General features: G+C 37.3%; 1 protein-coding gene across 1 annotated transcript in view; it reads left to right on the forward strand.

Annotated features, from left to right (window-relative positions):
• Positions 1-494: 494 nt before the first annotated feature.
• Positions 495-19,404, forward strand: part of LOC146004454 (uncharacterized) — a 30,559-nt gene continuing 11,649 nt past the window's right edge. Inside the window, exons 1-5 of the mRNA XM_083143309.1 lie at positions 495-624; positions 1,641-1,933; positions 7,375-7,479; positions 8,784-8,969; positions 12,765-12,945. Of these exons, the coding sequence (XP_082999435.1) occupies positions 495-624; positions 1,641-1,933; positions 7,375-7,479; positions 8,784-8,969; positions 12,765-12,945 (895 nt within the window). The remainder of the gene's footprint in view (positions 625-1,640; positions 1,934-7,374; positions 7,480-8,783; positions 8,970-12,764; positions 12,946-19,404) is intronic.

The raw sequence follows: 19,404 nt of genomic DNA on the forward strand, positions 1-19,404 counted from the left end.
CTCACCTACGAATTTCGAGTTCAAGTACTTGTTTACGTAGATGGTTCTGGCCCTGCCAAAATTTTGAGCAGAATGATGTGCCACTGTACAGAACCCTTTTCTTAATTTCAGCCATTCTAAGCTTCTGGATACATCCAGTGCTCAAAGTGCTGTCAGTCAATAGCCAGAATGCCAACCACAAATGAACAGACATGACTACTACTTTTACAGGGTGATTATAAAGCCTCTATACAGAAAAAATAAATTTCTTTTGTATGTTATGTTGATTGATTGATTGATTTGGTTTATTTTACTTCGTGTTTTGTGCCTCTTGGCTAATTTGCGAAGATGGGGATGAGTGATGAAATTGATGAATGGACATTCACAAAGAACAAAGCCTGAGGGGGATTCGAAACTGGGACCCTTTGCTAACCACTCGGCCACAGGGTCCGGCTTTTGCATGTTATGGTAACTGTAGAATTAAAAACAGCCATTGTTTGTGTTCATCTGCTGGAATGATATATGAACAGGTGCGGACGGACTTCGCCCGTAAATTCAGAAAACCAGGTCACACCAGGCTGGCTATCAAGAACCTGGTCACCATATTCAAGAGAACTGGTGGTGTTGTGAAAGAAGAACGTCCTGGTAGGCTACCTATAACACCACAAGTTGTGAAAAGTGTGCAGGACGCGATCACACATAGCCCCACTGCATCGACCAGGAGAGACAGTATCTATAATCCCATCAGCTACCAACTGAGCTCATAGCACGGTGGATTGGGAGACAGCAAGCTCCGTTCATGATTACCTAAACCAAGTTTTCATCGGTAGATGGATTGCTCGTGTCTCGCAAGGGAGAGTTGGCCCCTCTACCTCGACCCTCTTGGTTTATCAAGTCTATAATGTACGTGATGAAGATCCACAGTGTTGCTCAGTTGAAACAACACACTATGGCCGCAGTTGTTGAGATTACACCAGCTATGTTGGAGAATGTGTTTTGGGCTATGGTGGGATCGCTGGCATCTGTGCCTAGACTTGAGGGGTGGTCACATTGAGTTACACTGATTTTGTGTCCTACTGTCATATATGTTTCAGTACATATTGTATTATACTTATGCAATAAATCCTGTTCATGCAGAAATGTATAGTGACTTTATAATCACCTTGTATAATATTAATAATAAAAAACACATATTAAAATAACAATGGTGTTTATTATCTATCACACCTGTCATTTCTGGAAATTATGTTCTCACATCGGAAATGAATATCACTTATCAAAATACATTAAATTTTCTAAATTTCCAGACCTTCCACCAACAAGAGACAAATTTAGTACAGGAAGTTTCTCCTTTCCTCTTTATCTATTATTGTTTACAAGAATTAATGTAACAAAGGATGAACTTTTATGTAGTGTATTAGATTGATGTCCAATGCAATGTCGCAGCAGGAACCAAGTTCTAGCACCAAACTGATTTGCAAAGAACATAGTTCCAGTGTGTTCCAGCTCACTTTAAGCACTGGATACATCCATATCCCATCAGGTCTGCTCCTGTAGAAGCCATCACTATATACAGTTACAAAAAAATGATCATCATAATTCTGATTTTCCGTTTTTGAATACAAGTATGCTAGCAACTTTTCTCAACTTTACTGTTTTAGGCATGTGCAAAAGGAAGCTTCTTTTCATTCTTATCATTATTGAAGCAATTAAGCTGAAGACAGCACAGGAATCAAACGAGGTGCTGTCTTTGAAGTCAATGCTGGAAAGAGTAAAGGATGCTCAAAATGGTGAAGTCGGAGGAGAATTATTAATTGATTATGAAACTACTGAAGAACCGGTGGATCCTACGTGGGTTAACCTGGCAATCAGAGATGTGGCATATTATCTCAGGTCACATAAATTCAATGATTACGATCGAAGGTATTACAAGTCAGAGAAAGGAGCACCAAAAGTAAGTGTTAATTTGTACCCATACCTAGTCACTAATCTTCATTTTCTCTCTCAATTCTTTGTTGTGTGAATGCATTCCTAAGTAGCAAGTTCAACATGCTTTACCATACATTTATTGTTTTGTGTGTAGCAAAACATATTCACAGACATTTTCCAGTGTTTGGAAAGTTACTTTTAAAAAGGTAACTAGTTACTGTTACTTGCTTAAAAAAGTAACAGTTACAGTTACTCATTTTACAAAGTAACTCAGTTACAGTTACCTGTACTTTAAAAGTAACTGTAAGTTTACTTTAAAAGTAACTGTAAGTTACTTTTACAGATACTTTCTGCTGAAAATTTTCTTGCAACCAATTTACACAAATCGATCATTAATTGTAAAATATATTTTGTGAAGACTTACATGTGTTTTACTTATGTTACTGATACATAATATAAGTCTTTGTATATTTATATTTATTACAAAATAAAGTGCTCTTCTGTGCTTTGTGGCACGCCATGAAAGCGTAATGGGGGTATGGAGTTAGGGCCCCACACTTTCTTGATCCTAAATCGTTAATAACTTACGACACTTACATTGAAATTTAAGTATCGCAAAGTAACTGTTAAAACGTTACTTCTATCGTAAAAAAGTAACTCTGTTATATTTACTTACTTTTAAAAGTAACTAATTACAGTTACATTTTCTAAAAAAAAGTAAATGTTACTTGTAACTGGGTTACTTGTAACTAGTTACTTCCAAACATTGACATTGTTGTTCTGGACCTGTATGATATGGTAACACTATTAAGCCTTGTCTCCATGATTAATAAAACACTCAGAATGCTGACCAAGGCAGGATTTTTTGTCAATAATAATAAAAAAAAACACTATAAACGTGACGTTTCAACCTTCTACCCTGAAGATGAGAGTGATGTTAGCTCTTGAAAGCTTGGAATCTTTTCCACAACTCACCTGGTCGATAGCCCGAGAGAATCTTTTCATCATATAGCAAGGTATTCTTCATACTCTGAACCAACTACAAATGCATCTATAGTAGTTGCATTTGTAGTTGATTCAGAGTCTAAAGAATACCTTGCTATAAGGTTGAAACGTCACGTTTATAGTGTGTTTTCTGACAATAAATTCTGCCTTGGTCAGCATTTTTTAGTGTTTTGTTAACCATATGGTGTATGAAACCTAACCTTGATAGGTTGCAATCTACTTCTTCTCTATGCTAAATTAAAAACAACATATCTAAACAAAAATGCACATGTAATTTATGTATTGCAGTCTTAAGGAATTTTAAACACATTGAACAAGTGGTGTTTCATACTCAGGATGGATTGAGTTAGTTTCTTTCTCCAGCTTTCCACAACAAAAAAAATCTATAAAATATGGAAAATAGCACAGGTTAGAGCAACAAAAATGTTCACAATTATGAAGTTTTAGAATACAGCTATCCACTACATTCAACATTCTTGTTTTAAGGGTCACCCCCCCCCCCCCCCTCGCATCCATCAAATGTCGGCCTCTGGTAATAAATACAATAGAGGATTACCCGATTACCTTCATCAGCACTTGAAATGGGATTTACCAACTGGGGGGATGCTCATATGGTTTAACATGATGACTTGGAAAGGGGGGTGCTTTATGAAAATTCTGCTAGTTGGGGGATACCATCCCCCTTCACTTCGAGCATTGATATTATTTGATAATCGTGCCATAAACAAAACTAAGACTACATAAAAATATATCCGAGTTTCCTTATTATTAGGAGTAAATGGGATTATGATAAAATGGAATTCAAGTGAGCACATACTTATGTTATTCATAACATCCACTGTACTAAATTCTATGATGTTATGTAAAATTCATTTTCAAAGTTGCCACCAAAATTATCAACAGACTAAATGTTGCTATATCTTTGTGTTGCAATGTATTGCAGCAAGCTACTTTAATATGAAAGTGTGTACAAATGCAATTTTTGCAGGACGGTGTGCAAGAAACACAAGGGAAGAGTAGTTGATATTTCACTTGCAAATTTCCTAAGCTTTTATTTATTTATTTGAAAAATCCTGAATACAGAGAATCCATTTTACATCAGGATATCAACAAAGAAAAAATGAAACTAACAAATGAGAAGCACGCACACACAAATATACACACATATATGAACATGTAACACAATAATAAAAACAATAACAAATAGGGTCATATAACATATGTTAATTAATTATACTTCAGCTGCTTGATGCACGTCGTTCTGAAAGCCTGATTGGATAGATGGAAGCCTAGAGGATCACTTAATGCATTGTACATGATTTGAAGCCTATACAGAAGTGACCTTTATTCTAGAGATATCACTTGGAGACTTAATGTAACAGAAGTTGTTGCTTTGCTGTTGGTACGTGGGATCTGGATGGGAAGAAATGGCTAGAGTTCGTTAGTGAAAAGTTTTTCATTCATGTTTCTGAAAGGAAATGCCAGATCTGACACTTGACGGCGAAGAGGAACATCATTAATTTGTAAAGTGGATAGAATTTCATGTTTGGAAAGATATGCAAGGGCTGGACATCTATGTTTGACTATTCTGAGGAAAAAAAATGTCTGATTTCTTTACATAGCTTTCACAGGACATTGACGAAATACAGGAACCATACTCAAGAATAGATAAAATGCATGTTGTAAAATAGGTTTTCAGGGCAGAAACATGTGTGATATCTCTAAATTAGTCCAAGAGTTTTCATGGCTTTAGATGTTCTGAAAGTGAGTTTGCTGTTGATGTGACAAAGTTTCATGTCTCCCCCCTCCCTCTCTTGTGGTTATTGTAGTTCAATTCAAAGAATGCAATCAAGAGAAAATGAATTTGACATTTGCACTCCTTTGTCAGATATACAGCATAATAATAATAATAACTAGAGCCCGGAAGTTTGGCAAAATGCCTCTTTTTATCTACTGCATATATTGATAAAAATTTTCCGGATATACGTTTTTTATGTTGTTTCGAATGTTTTAGAAGCCTTTTCATTTTGCCTATTTGGGACCCCACTGCCTATTTTTAATTATAATGCCTTTTTTTGCCTTTTTCAATGAAATTTGAACATTTTTTTAAAAAAATGTGTAAATAAATCAGTTTTCTCCCAAAAAACGTTGTTGGCATTTATTTTTCTTCCGTTTATTATGTGAATAATTTTCGCCTTATTTAAGTAATATTGAACTCACGTATGTTTCAACATTGCTGAAGGAGAAAAGTGTGTTTAAAAAAAATTAGTATTTCATGCTGAGTTAAGATATTGCCTTTCCGTTAACATGTCCTTGTGAATGACTGACTGCTGAAAACTTGTTGCAGAACACCTGCACAATTACGTCATCACGTCCAGCGTCCGTGTCAGGAGGTTATTGACAAGAAACAGCACTAATGCCCAAGGGCCTTTGCATGGATTCCAAAATCAAGTTCTCTATCTTTAGTTTAGTTCTGCACTTTGGAAGGAAAGGATCGTGTAGTTGTCATCATGCCAAAATTTAGTGTGCTATTAAGTGGTAAGTTACATGGTTACGTGCATGAATTTGGTGAAAGCACATTTTTGACAGATGGTACTATTCTTCTCTGCAAGATATGTGAAAAAACAATCAACCATGAGAAAAAATACTTTATATCTCAGCATGTGTCAACAGCAAAACATAAATCTGCAGTTGCCAAAAAGGTTGGACAGAAGAAGATATCCCTAATTTCAACAGTGGGCACTTTATCCAACAGGCTATCTCAGTTTTCTCTTGAACTGTGCAAAGCTTTCATGGAAGCAGGGATACCTTTCTGGAAAGTGGAAAACAAGTCACTGAGGAAATTCCTGGAGAAATACACTAAAGAAACGGTGCCGTCGGAATCTACGCTGCGGAAAACATATTTAAGCATCTGCTACGAAGAAGCTCTGCAAAGAATTCGTGCTGAAGTTGGTGGAAAGAAGATCTGGATTTCAATAGATGAAAGTACTGACGCTATGGGACGCTACATAGCCAACGTCATCATAGGAAATATGGAACCAACATGCGGAGAATCCTCGTCATTTCTTCTCACGTCAGAACAACTAGAGAGAGCCAATGGTTCGTCAATAGCTCAGTTATTTTCAAATTCCCTACTTCTGCTCTGGCCAGATGGTGTACATCATGATGACATGTTACTTTTTATCAGTGATGCAGCTCCCTATATAAAGAAGGCTGCCATAGCATTGAAAATTCTCTTCCCGAACATGCTTCATATCACATGTGTAGTGCACGCAATGCACAGAATCGCCGAAAAAGTTAGAGTGTTGCACCCAGAAGTGGACAGGTTGATTTTGAACACAAAGAAGATATTTCTGAAATCTCCCTCTCGAACTCGAACATTTCAGGAAGTTGCACCTGAGCTTAGTTTACCTCCGCAACCAGTCTTGATGAGATGGGGAACCTGGATATCAGCAGCTATATATTATGCTAACCACCTTGAAAAAATCAGTGAGGTGATCGATGCTCTTCCAGAAAATGAAGCGGCTTCAATTCGTGAAGTGAAAAAACTCCTGTGCTATTCAGAACTGAAGAATGCACTGTCGTTTATTTTTGCACATTATGGTGCATTGCCAGAGACAATTACAAAGCTAGAAAAAAGAGGTGAGACTCTTGTAGCATCCATGAAAATCTTCGAGGAATCTATGCAGCAGATGATGGAAGTGTCAGGAGAAAAGGGGTCAGCTGTTGTGGAAAAGTGCAAATGGGTAGTGAGTGCAAATGATGACTTGAAACAATTGAAGACAATTTCTGATATTCTAAAAGGTGAAAATGCTGTTATCAAAATGAGTCCAGCTACATTTGCTTGTTTTATGTATGCTTCATAACATATTGCCAGAAATTATAGATAAAAGTAAGTGACTTTCAAATGTGCCTTTTTCAGTTTATTTTGCCTTTTTCCCCATTTTTAGTGCCTATTTTCCACATTATAAATGCCTTTTTGCCTGCCTATTTTAACGAAAATAAATGCCTGAACTTCCGGGCTCTAATAATAACCCATGGTGCAACATGCAACAGTCTGTGAGAGCTAGGGGCCTATCTTCCAATTGCCAGCATCACACCCTTATATTTCAGCAGAGTTGGGTGATCATAGAACCAGTTATTGGGTGACGTGTGGTCAGCACGAGGAACCCCCAGTCATTGTTGTGGGTTTTCTATGACCAGGTTACGTTACTCATTCGTAGCTCGCCAATTTCCTCATGATGGTGAGTGTCCACCGGTCCAATGATATCTCAGGAGAAGAGTTGTTATGTTTCCCCCAGGAGACTCCAACCAGTGCATGTCCTATAGCCAGAGACCAAAGTCAATGCATTAGACGCCAGGGCCATGGTGCGGGACTGTCAGATATATAGAAAGAGGAATTAACAAGATCTGAATTCCATACAACATAACATATTTACAGAATTTATTTATCTATCGCAGAGTTTTTATGAAGAATTTCCCTCGCCACCCCTGAAGATCCTGCACTGGGAGGTAAAGAAGTTTTGCAGCGGAGGGTTTATATCTTGTCTGAGTTACCTTCACAAGGTAAAGTGCATTATGATAGTAAACTGCATAGTGTATATGTGCAGGCATGTTTTTTCAGATCAAGTATAGAATCAAAAGATGTCTTGAACTTTCCTTTAGCGCTGTACTTGTATATTTTTCAAATTAGGCAATTTTGAAACTGCACAATAATAATTGCATTGAATTTATACAAAAAAGGTTTTTTTCTTTGTTCTAAGTCCATTTTACACTTGGATAGGCTAATTGGGACTGGACCTACAGCTTAATGTGGGATCTGAACCACCAATAGATCAACCCAATTAATATAAGATGACAGTTATTTATTTATTAAAATTTACAGTACAGTAAAAGTCATTTTAAACCAGAAAGAAACAATAGTAATAGTAGTGTTAAAAAAAACACAAAAAATAAGAATAAAATAAAATAAGCAAGCCAAAACAGTACCAAGGCAAACAGAGATCAGTTACACGGTAACATTACTTACGTACAATTTTTTCCAAATTGGTGATAAAAGGCTTGCTCCGTGTTTTATGTCTAGGCACTCTGAGGGAGAGTTTGTGGAGTGGGATGCTACATCTTACGTATCCATTAATGATCTCATGTAGTAATTTCATATCTGCAATGTATCTACGAGTTCCTGTAGTATTTATGTGTAAGTTTACAAGCAGACAAGCAGATCTCTCTTAGGTAGGTGTCTCAGCACGGGCACTGTATATCGAACAATGTGAGAGGAAAAAGCTGAGAACGCTGTCGATCTTGGAGGTATGAGTTGGTGTTTTAAGTCCACTTTATGCATAGTAAGGCTAATCAGGATGGGACCTACAGTTTAAAGTAGAATCCGGACCACTATGTGCCTCCACCGGGTATCGAACCTGGGACCCCTTGATTACAAGGCGACAATGCTACCACTGTGCCATCGGGGAGGCCTCTTGGAGGTATGAGAATGGACTGCTATATTCCAGATGGGTGAACAGTATTCTAGAATGGGGGACACAAATGTTTTGAGATACATGGAAAGTACTTTCGGGTTATTGATTTTGTGGAATCGGTACAGTAAGCCTAGCATATGCATTGCTTTTTTTTGCGATGGTTTCAAAATCACTGTTATACTGTTTAAATTCAGAGAATCAATATACTGAAAGGACGCATTTGAAAATTGGTAAAGAAATAAAGAAAGACGCAACAGAAACAGAAAATTAAGATATTTGGTGTCATGCCACATAGACATGTTTTTGTTTTTTTTACAATCCTGTTGCAAAATATATTCTTTTCCAGAAATTTTCAACAAATGTCCCATCCATTATAAATTGTTTGTTTATCAACAGATGGTTCAAATGGTCGAGTTACGAAGAATAGATGACACTACCATGGTCATTCAGGATCAGAAATGGGAATGGCCAAAGAACAAGATTTCAATTGAAGCAATGGATGCCGAGTGCCGTAATTTTTTTGACATGGACTGGAAATATGCTGAACCATTTCAAGGTGCTTTGGAGAGATTTCAGTGGCGAGTATGTTCATTTTATTATTCTTTTGCATCACTCTCTTTGATTGCCTAGCAGAAATATGTATGTGTGTGTGTGGGAGAGGGAGGAGGGTTTATATCTTTCCTATTGCTTCAAATTCTCTAAAAATTAGTTTAGATATATGAGAAGGTAGTAAAAATACAGCTCCTATGCTCAACAAGAATATACAGGGTCTTCCACACAAATATATAGTTAAGATTTGATTGGATTTTTGTTATTCTTCTGCCACTTTTGGCTAATTGCAATTGCAATCATAAATTTGATGAAGGGACACTCACAAAGAATACCCATGTCTAAGCTGGGATTCGAACCTGGAACCCCTGGTGTTGTAGCATGCTATACTAACAACTGTGCTGAAGGCCAAGTTGTGCACAATGACTTCTAAAAATAACAAGGAATACCATGAGCAGTGCTTGAAGTGGAAACTGTTATGTGAGGTTGGGAGGGGAGGGAGGCAGGGATTTGTTGAGCCTGGGGATACTCGTATGGTATCATACAGTGACAGTGAAGCGGCTGAGAGGGATGCTTTGCTTACATTTTCCTACCTGGGAGAAACCATCGCCCTGCATTCTCACTTGGAGCACTCACCATGAATAAGGGTATCAGATCACCATAACCAAAAGATAGGAGACACCGCTCAGAAACACAGAACTCCTTCACAGCAAATAATACAATGAATGTCCAAAAACTTGGATACATCTACCTAAGATCTTCCACGTCACAACAACAAGGGTGCCCATCCCCCCCAGGGTCAATGGCATGTCCCCTCCCCATCCTCAAATCATGTAATAATCTTCGAAAAGAATATGTACTTACGACAGCTGTCTACCGAAAGTAACTCTTTTTTTATCTTTACTTAACACTATACTTGATCTGCCCTCCCCCTAAACTGTGGTGCCCATAACATTCTAGACCATGGATGCATTACCCCCAAAATCGTTCATCATAATCTCCCTCCTCAAAATAGTTTGGATGAATACCTAATAATTGATTTATATTTGAATACAATAGCCTGTTAAACTGCCCATAAGTCCTGGCGTTTTTTTTTTAAGTGAAAATTTTGCATGAAAAATAAAATGTGTTGGCAATGCGTTTTATGTTATTCGATAGAGAATTATTTGCTCTACAAAATAGTGTGTTTAGTTTTTTTATGCTGATATAATTTTTGTTCTTTTCAGGTCATTAAAATGGAGTGTCAAGTCGACAAAAAAGAGCATTTTCGACACCTTCTGCTGTTTGCATTTAATCGAGGTGCCAAACCCACAGAAGCTGCTCGAGAGATTTGTGAAGTGTATGGCGAAGAAGCGATGCCTCTTAGGATGGCTCAAAATTGGTAGAGGAATCGCTGCTTGTGTCCATGAGTTGACCGATGACGGGCAAGCAAACTGGCGGAGATCGTGGCTCGTTGATTTCTGTTGTTGTCGTTCAAAGCATGCAGAACCCATGCACTCAACTTTTGAACCTTTTCCATCGAGTGAAGGTGACGCTCTATGGTACTGTGGGAGCATTCCATTATCTCTGCCAATTCCCTCGTCGTTTGGCGTGGATCTTCGTGAATAAGCTGATTCAGTCACTCCTCCTTGAACTGAAAGGAGCGCCTGGTGCGATGCATGTCTTTGAGGTCGAAATTGCCGTCTTTGAATCGCTTAAACCAATTTTGAGCCATCCTAAGAGGCATCGCTTCTTCGCCATACACTTCACAAATCTCTCGAGCAGCTTCTGTGGCTTTGGCACCTTGATTAGATGCTAACAGCAGAAGGTGTCGAAAATGCTCTTTTTTGTCAACTTGACACCCCATTTTAATGACCTGAAAAGAACAAAAAGTATATCAGCATAAAAAAACTAAACACACTATTTTGTAGAGCACATAATTCTCTATTGAATGACATAAAACGCATTGCCAACACATTTTATTTTTCACGCAAAATTTTCACTTTAAAAAAAATGCCAGGACTTATGGGCCAACCCAATATTTCAAATTTACAAAATGACAGAAAGCTAGCATATTGATTGGTTAAATGTTTACGTTAATCTCAAATGTCATGAAGTAAATTATACAAATATGCACTTAAACAGTGTTTGTAGGTGAAGAATACGATTTAAATACAATTTCAGTACACAAATTGTTACACAACTTAAGACAGAAATTTTAACCTGACAAACCAAATAACATGCTGCAGTTGTCTGTTAACCAAAACTAGGTTGTTAGTGTAACAAATTCAATTATTGTTTCACAATAGAAGTCCTAGGTCCTGCCCTAAATACTTAAGGGTGTAAACTTTTTTACATATACGTATTTGAGAACAAATATATAAATGTTGAATTTCATATTATTTTAAGAAAAAAATGCCCCTCCCTCCACCCATGAGCACCCCTGCACAACAGTGTCATATTAAGGATTATCATCACAATAACAGCCACCATTTCAACATGGATTTGACATGTACTATTACCCTTCAAATGGAGGAACTTGAAAAGACTGCAGGCTTCAATTTTGTTTTTCATGCAGGTTACTGACACTCGAGAAACAAAACAAGTCAACAAATGTAGATGTAATTTACATTATGGACATAACGATCAAAGATTATGGTGATCACTAGGGCAAGGATTTTCATGACTTAGCATTTTTTTTTTTTTTGTAAAGGTGATGGTGTTCCCCAGACATATAGAAATTCATATTATGAAGAAACTAATTAAGTTAAGGTGCTTTTTAAGGGCATATTTGCATGATATAGCATATTTTGATGGATTTTTGGTCATATTCAGCATGTTTTTGCATTTTCAAGAAATATACAGTCATTTTCGAAGTGGATTCGTTCTTACTTCCATGTTTACTCGAGTTCCTTTTTTGGGGAAGACTATAGAAAAATCTTTTTCATGTTTATTTGAAAATTTAGAGAAAGTATTCATTGTGAATTGCAACTCAGGGCCCATAAAGTTAACTAAAAATAGCACGAATGTGAAAATATCTCAGCATTTAGATATTGATGTTTGAAACAGTCCTGTTATAAGGGCATATTTTTCAAATTATAGTGCATATTTTGTAAAATCTTAGGTCATAAAAGCATATTTTATTTGCATATTTTTGTGATTTTTAGGTCATAAGAGCATATTTTATTTTGCATATTTTGTGATTTTTAGGTCATAAGAGCATATTTTATTTGCATATTTTGGTGATTTTTAGGTCATAAGAGCATATATTATTTGCATATTTTGGTGATTTTTAGGTCATAAGAGCATATTTTATTTTGCATATTTTGTGATTTTTAGGTCATAAGAGCATATTTTATTTTGCATATTTTGGTGATTTTTAGGTCATAAAAATCCTAGCCCTAGTGATCACATTATATCTGGATAGCTCAATAGCTTCATGGCGATAATTAAGACTTTATGACCCCCCTCCCCCTTGTACAGAGAAAGAGTAGGACTAAAATGTTCAGCTGATAATTCACGAGTTTGAGTTTGTGCGTTTATGGGGGGAGCGTCCATATTCATGTAACAAATTGTAAAATTTAAATCCAACAATGTAACTGTTTTATGTTGTTTACCATGCAGATACAATACTTCTGCATTGTAACGATACTCTTAACTTTCAGTAGAATCATTACAACCCAGAAGTGTCCGTGCTCGTACATATTTTGGCAAAAGTTTAATTATTAATTTCTTTGGAGGGTTCCCCTGTTGCCATCACCATTTCGAAAATAAACAAATCGATTTAAATAGTGCTCTACTTGATAATCAAATCAAAATTATGACAAATTATACTTTTCTGCTTACCAGACAACAGCAAGTTATTATATGTGTTGGTTCACAATGCAAGAACTACCAGAGCTTGTAGTATTTGACGAGAGGTGTGACAACTTTGCAAATTGCCTTGATCCAAAGTTCCATGGCCCAAATAAAGATATAAGGGCAGATGATAGGATGTTCTTCCAATGTGCTAGATACAGTTTTTGTCCAGGTAAGGTTATTACATGTAACAATAATCCATTTTTTAGTGATGTAGTTCAGCCATATGCTACTATACCACCTGACCCTCATTTCTGGCTACATAGTGGTGTGACCAGAGGAGTTTGAGAAGGTGCGGAGAGGGGGTCTTCATCAGTTCACGTTTCTGGAACATGTTTACAACCTTAAGTTGAAGGGAAAATAGAACACAGAGTTCTTTGTAAAGAATCAAATACTTTTTTATAAAAATAATAAAGCTGGATTACATATGACAATAATGACCATTTCCTTAAATCACCACATTAACCCATTGTTACACATGGTGTAACAGCCCGTGAGGGTCAGAGCCTACCTACAGACTGCTGGCCAGTGGCGGTTCGTGAGGTTTGCAAGAGGTAGGGCACAATCAAAATATGGGCTAAATATTATAAAATATGCTTCCTGCAAACAGACAAAATCGTAGCTAAAAGTTCCTTTTGAATTATCTTTCATGTACCTTTGAGGACACTTGAACCACTTTCTAAATGGTCTTTCAAAACCTAATCTAGGGTCACGGTGCAATTAATGAGTCCTCTGTTTAGTCATGACCACGCGAAGACCACTCAAATTCCTCACAAAATTTAATCGCATTGATAATACGTGACAAAATATATATATTTTTGTACACAAGCTCATTATGTCTTATCACAGAAACTCTACAATGATCATCAAGTTGCACTTTGATAACTGTTTTCCCCAAGACAGCGAGACTCATATCAATGTCCAAGTAGTCGTCGCCAATTATGATCAAGGGGTCCCGGTTTCGACACCCAGTGGATGCACATAGTGGTTCGGATCCCACTTTAAACTATACGTCCAATCCCCTATTAGCCTTACTGTGCATAAAGTGGACTTAAAGCAAGAATTCAAGTATTACCCAACTTCTAGTCCATGTGTCTTCTCGGTTGAATAAAATGCACGGAAAACAAAAAAGGGTATTAGCTGCAGGACACCCCCACATCCATACCCACTTTTCGTACATATTTTTATTAAATTTTCTGTTGTGTTCTGTTTGATTTAGGCAAAGCTCTTGTCTTAGCAGGCCGAATTCTTTGACCAACAATCGGTCTTGGTGATTTAAAATTTTACTTCATAAGTATCTCCTCACCGGATTCATTCCGCTTTATTTTCATGCTCACGGTAACACTTCAGTAAAGAATTCACTAAATCACAAATTACAAAATTACAAATTACAAAAACTTTTCAAAGCACATCGAACCTTGACAACAGACGTCCCATGGTTCTACCTCCTTTTTCCAAAGTTCCCTCCCATTCCTTTTGTTCGGCAAGATACGGTAAATGAACCCGGCCACCATCTAGCAGGACACCAAAAAACAACGCCCCAAGTGTGGGTACTGGGTCTCAGCGATATTGTGACCATTCGCAATGAAAACACCCATATCCCCCGACCCCTCCCGCAGCTCAGAACGTAGGGATGATGTTAAAGCAGTGAGGCAGGAAGTCCACAGCCAAATGTGACCCTTGCTATGTTGCCAAGTTTCATCCAACCCATTGTAGCCGTCTTCACTCTGATGAAAACTCTGTGCTGCAAAGCGAATAAAATACAAGTGTAAATTGTTATTTTTAAATACATAATGGGTGGAGGGGCACGTGACCTAAGGGTAGAACCGTGCCTGCTGCTGGCATCACTCCCATCAGAGGTGGGAGATCATCCAACCCGTTACGAAGTGACGTGTGGTTAGCACGAAGAACCTCCAGCCATTGTAGGTTTTCTATGACCGAGTTAATCTACTCATTCGTAGCTCCCCTCACCAGTGTCGAAGCGTGACATTTTTACATAGTCATCACAAGATTTGCCAAACGTCAGGGTCGATCTTTCAACGGATGGGGAGGGGGGGAGGTATAATATAAACACAAAGATCATTGCCAATTCAATGTAAAAGCTCATACCACCTTACTAATTCTATCCCATATGATGAGAATTGTTAAATATGATCGAAACTGAAATGAAAACATCTCAACTGTCGTGTTTAAAGGTAAGAACTTTTATGGTCTGCCGTCAATTGTTGTTTTGATAATGAAAAGCAGATTTCATATCGTTTAATGTGTGCTTTTCCTCTTAACAAGTGGAAATAACAGACATACGCAGTGGTGTGCCCAGGATTTTCAAAGGTGGGAGGGGTTACGTGTACTTTTTAGTAGTCATTTCTGAATTCCTCATTTTGCCATCTTTTCCTGCCTTTGACGTTCTTTTTTTTTTTTTGTAAGATTATTGAGCCTAAGCATGGATTATGACCCCTCAACAACCCTTCCTTGAGCATGCCACTGGACACTTGGAAGAATCTCAATGACTTCAGAGAAATCCTGCCAGAGCTGTAAGTATGGGAAGGGGGGCTTAAAAAAGGACCTGTTATGACCCAGAACTTCAAGAGTGGGGAAAAGTAGAGGTTGTTGGACCTTGTCGTAGGGTCTGCCTGTTTGGAAGAATTCAACTGTTCTCGGCACCGGCAAAGACAAGAGGGATTCGCACCACTTCTGCGATAAGTTGAGGCTTCTAACACCATTGCTCCCTGCCATTGCCTTCAATAGGAAACTTGGTGGGAGGGTTCGGCACGAGGGGTAGTACTGGGGCCACATTTCGATGCCCAAAGATTAGCGAATCTCTTGCATATTTCCAGCTGTTTCATGCTGTTGCTTGGCTTATTTCGCACAAATATGCGAGTATACCAACTTATTTTTTACTTCTTCTCTAAATATTTAAAATGAAATATTTTTATTACTTTGCTTTATTAACTGTCCCCACAATGGTGGGGTCACTGGTCCCATGCACAGGCTGAAGTCTCAGGAAAAGTTATTACATGGTCACGGTGCAGGATAACTCGCCACAATGATAGCCAATGCTTATGAACAATCGACTAGTGTGCCTAACCGACAGATATGAGATGTCAATTAAAAGAGTATCATATTAAGTGGACACACTGACATGAAGCCTAAGGTATGAGATAGGAAACTTTGGAGGTAGCAGTAAAAATACAGCCTATTAAGGCAGAGAATGAATGGCTTTGTTCTTTATGTAAGTGTATATGTGTGTGTTTGGCTCCACAATATTATAAAGGTGAATATTCTTGGTCCACAGCTTTAACTTAACACTTACATTTTACAATATATATGTTATTTCCAACTGATGAAAAATTAAATTGCTGATAGTAATTTTTATGCATGCTTTATCAGGCATTCTTTGTAGACACTGTCAATACAGCACTGACACATCCCAATTGAATGTGATCTTCATTAAGTTTAGCAAAAATAAACCTTATACAGAGGTTGTTTCCGATCTATGGTGACGAAATTACACACCTCTTGCTGCACCACCAAGTGGGAAGAGAACGAAGCTGCCAGTCGTGTGGGCACGTTGGACCGTTGACTGTGCGTGACAGGTGTGGTCAGTGCGTATTGGGAAGAATGCCGCCAAAAATCAGTGCATATTGGGAGGGTTACATATCTGCACTTTCCGACGTAAACTACAGTGATAGTGCCATTATAAAATTGTGCAAGGAGCGTGGATCCACTGTGTCCAAAAATGGCATATCACGGGTGTTGAAAGGAGCAGGTAAGGCGAGGTGTGGGATGATTCCTGTGGGGCAGAAACAGGCCAACCCCCGGCCTGATGCTTGCCGCACACCAGCTACAATTCGGGATGTCCGGGCACTGGTCATCAGGGAGAATCCAGCCACACAGAGAAGTATCGCGAACCAGCTACAAACATCACTGAAGACAGTGGACACCATCATTCACTGCATTTTGGTTTGGAAAAGCGACGCAAAGGGCATGTTCATAAGCTCAAAACAAGGTGTCAAGTCACACATCTCTCTCAACCCGCCTCTTCCTCCAAAAAAAATGGCAGATGAAACTGGAATTCGTACCATTCCTTTCACAGACATCCCATTGGAGTCACCTGATGCCTCACCGATGGACTTTTGCGCCTTCGGCCTACTGAAACGAGCCCTGTCTCACAGGAGACCCTGCATCATTGAAGGGCTATAGAAAGCCTGTCAGGAGGAGTGATTGAGGCTGGGCATGACTACACTTCGTGCTAGTCTCCTACAGTGGAAACTTCGCTGTCGGGCAATTACCAAAATGCAGGGCCACCAAATAGAGCACTCTCGATGGTGGCGACTATGATTTCTCTTAAAGTAGATGCAATTTGAAATCGTCACCATAGATTGGAAAAAAGCCTCTGTATAATGACACAAACCGTGCATAAAAGTTCTGCTTATTTCATTTAAATCCACAACACTAATTTATTTTTCAAAAATGCTTTAGTTTTGGCACTTGGGAACTCCTCGGTGTATAAGATTCACTTTTCTCCTTTAAAAATAAGTCTGAAAAACAGGGCGTATCTTATACACCGATACTCAGCTTTTGATTACTTTCAAAGTGGAACTCCAAAATTGACACAACTTGAGGCAGAACTGAATACTTGGATTTTAATTTTAGACCACACAAAAGTGGAACTTTCAGTGTCAAAAAAAATATATTATTCATCAACGAAAATTGATAGCAATGATCAGAGATATCGCTGATTTTACTGGATCAATATCTTGGCGTTCAAGATTCATGAGAGAAACCGGCTATGTATGCAGACTTAAACAAAAAATTCTCAAAAGATGTCAGAAGACTAAAATGTATTCTTTCCTAGTTAGGTTATGTAAGTTATTTGTTGAAAGTATACCTACATAGTGTTCGGAAAGTTTCTTTTTAAAATGTAACTAGTTACAGTTAATCATTTTAAAAAGTAACTCACTTACAGTTACCTGTGCTTGAAAAGTAACTGCAAGTTACTTTTACAGGTACTTTCTGCTGATAATTTTCTTACGAACAAATTACACAAATTGATCATTAATTGTAATAAAATAATTAATTTGTGAAGACTTAAATGTGTATATTTGGATATTATGTGTATATTATATGTTCAAGTTCAAGGCCACTTAACAACGAGAACAGCTACAGTGACTGGGCCTACAGGTGAAAGTGAGATTTCATACTCCCACTAGAAATGTAGTCCGGGACCTATTGAATACAGGGCGATAGCGATCGACACTACAATCAATATCTCTTAGGCCTGTTACTGTGTACATGATTTCATAATTCATTTTAGTTTAGGAAATGATCAAGAGAATGAATTCAATATAGATTTTTCTGTATTTTAGTAATGATTTTTGTTCGGTAATGCTATCAAGTTGACAATGCATGCTGAAACCAAAAAATATTTCTGACAAGAAATGCCACACTCCAACTGGCCCCATGTGTATTAATTCAGTGGTGTTGAAAGATTATGCATGAGCTTCAAAACATTATCCACTTACAAAGTTACAGAGTCCCACTGTATATGTAATATTATACCAGCATAGTGTGCGTTTGTGTGCTCGAGAGAGAGAGAAAAGGAGAGAGATTATTGACATAGAACTCACTCCCCCCTTCCCCCACAAAAACTCTGACAATTATGATTTAAGTACGAATTTATCAGTTTTCTATGTCCTATATGTATCATGAGAAAAAAAGACTATCTGGTTTAGTATTTCATTTTAGTTCATTCATTTCCTTACCCTTGTCAGTACAGAAAGAAAAATGAACGAAGTCATACTTCTGCAACAAATGAAGCTACATATTTACGGTTTTGTAAATATATTGAATTTTTCTGGAATTATATTCTAACAAGGGAGATTTGTTGTGCATGAAAAGTGTGACAGAGAGGAAAAAAAATTACAATTTCAAATGCTTATGAACCAGAAAATTAACAAAATGATAATGTAGTAGCCAATAATAATAATAATAATAATAATAAATTTTCTTTATTCAGCGGGCGAGGTTCAGCCAAGGGCTGCTCTGCCACCTAACCCAAGGATGTATTTAGGGGGGTTCAGGGGGTCCTACCCCCTGAAAGACTTACTAAGTTCAAAAATTAAATAATGAAAATTATTAAATAATAAAATAACTAAAATTAAATAATGAAAATGTACTAGTTTTTTTAATCGAGGATTATTTATATCCACTGGACTTATTGGAAGGCAAGAATCATACGACTTTGAATGACAGTGCCAAAGAAGATTTATGCAAGATTTATTACTACTTATAACAATATACATAAAATATTACCAGGAACTTTACTTTTTGTCAACTGGATCTAACATCCTATTTCGATATTCAATATATTCAATTCTATATCAATTTGACATTAATTTCCTTTCTTTTTACAAATCAAGCCGACCTTGACTATAGGTAAGTTAGATAATGAATACATGCTGTTATATCACTATCTTTATGCCATCTACTTACCTATTCATGTAATAAAAATATAATAATTAATTAATATTTTAAATAATACCATTTCATTAAATATAATTATAAATATTTTAATTTAAACATTATTATTATTATTATTTATTATTGCATCCAAAGTAAAGATCTGCCA

This window comes from Lepisma saccharinum, chromosome 21, assembly GCF_977018435.1.
Source record: "Lepisma saccharinum chromosome 21, izLepSacc3.1, whole genome shotgun sequence".
Lineage (NCBI taxonomy): Eukaryota > Metazoa > Arthropoda > Insecta > Zygentoma > Lepismatidae > Lepisma > Lepisma saccharinum.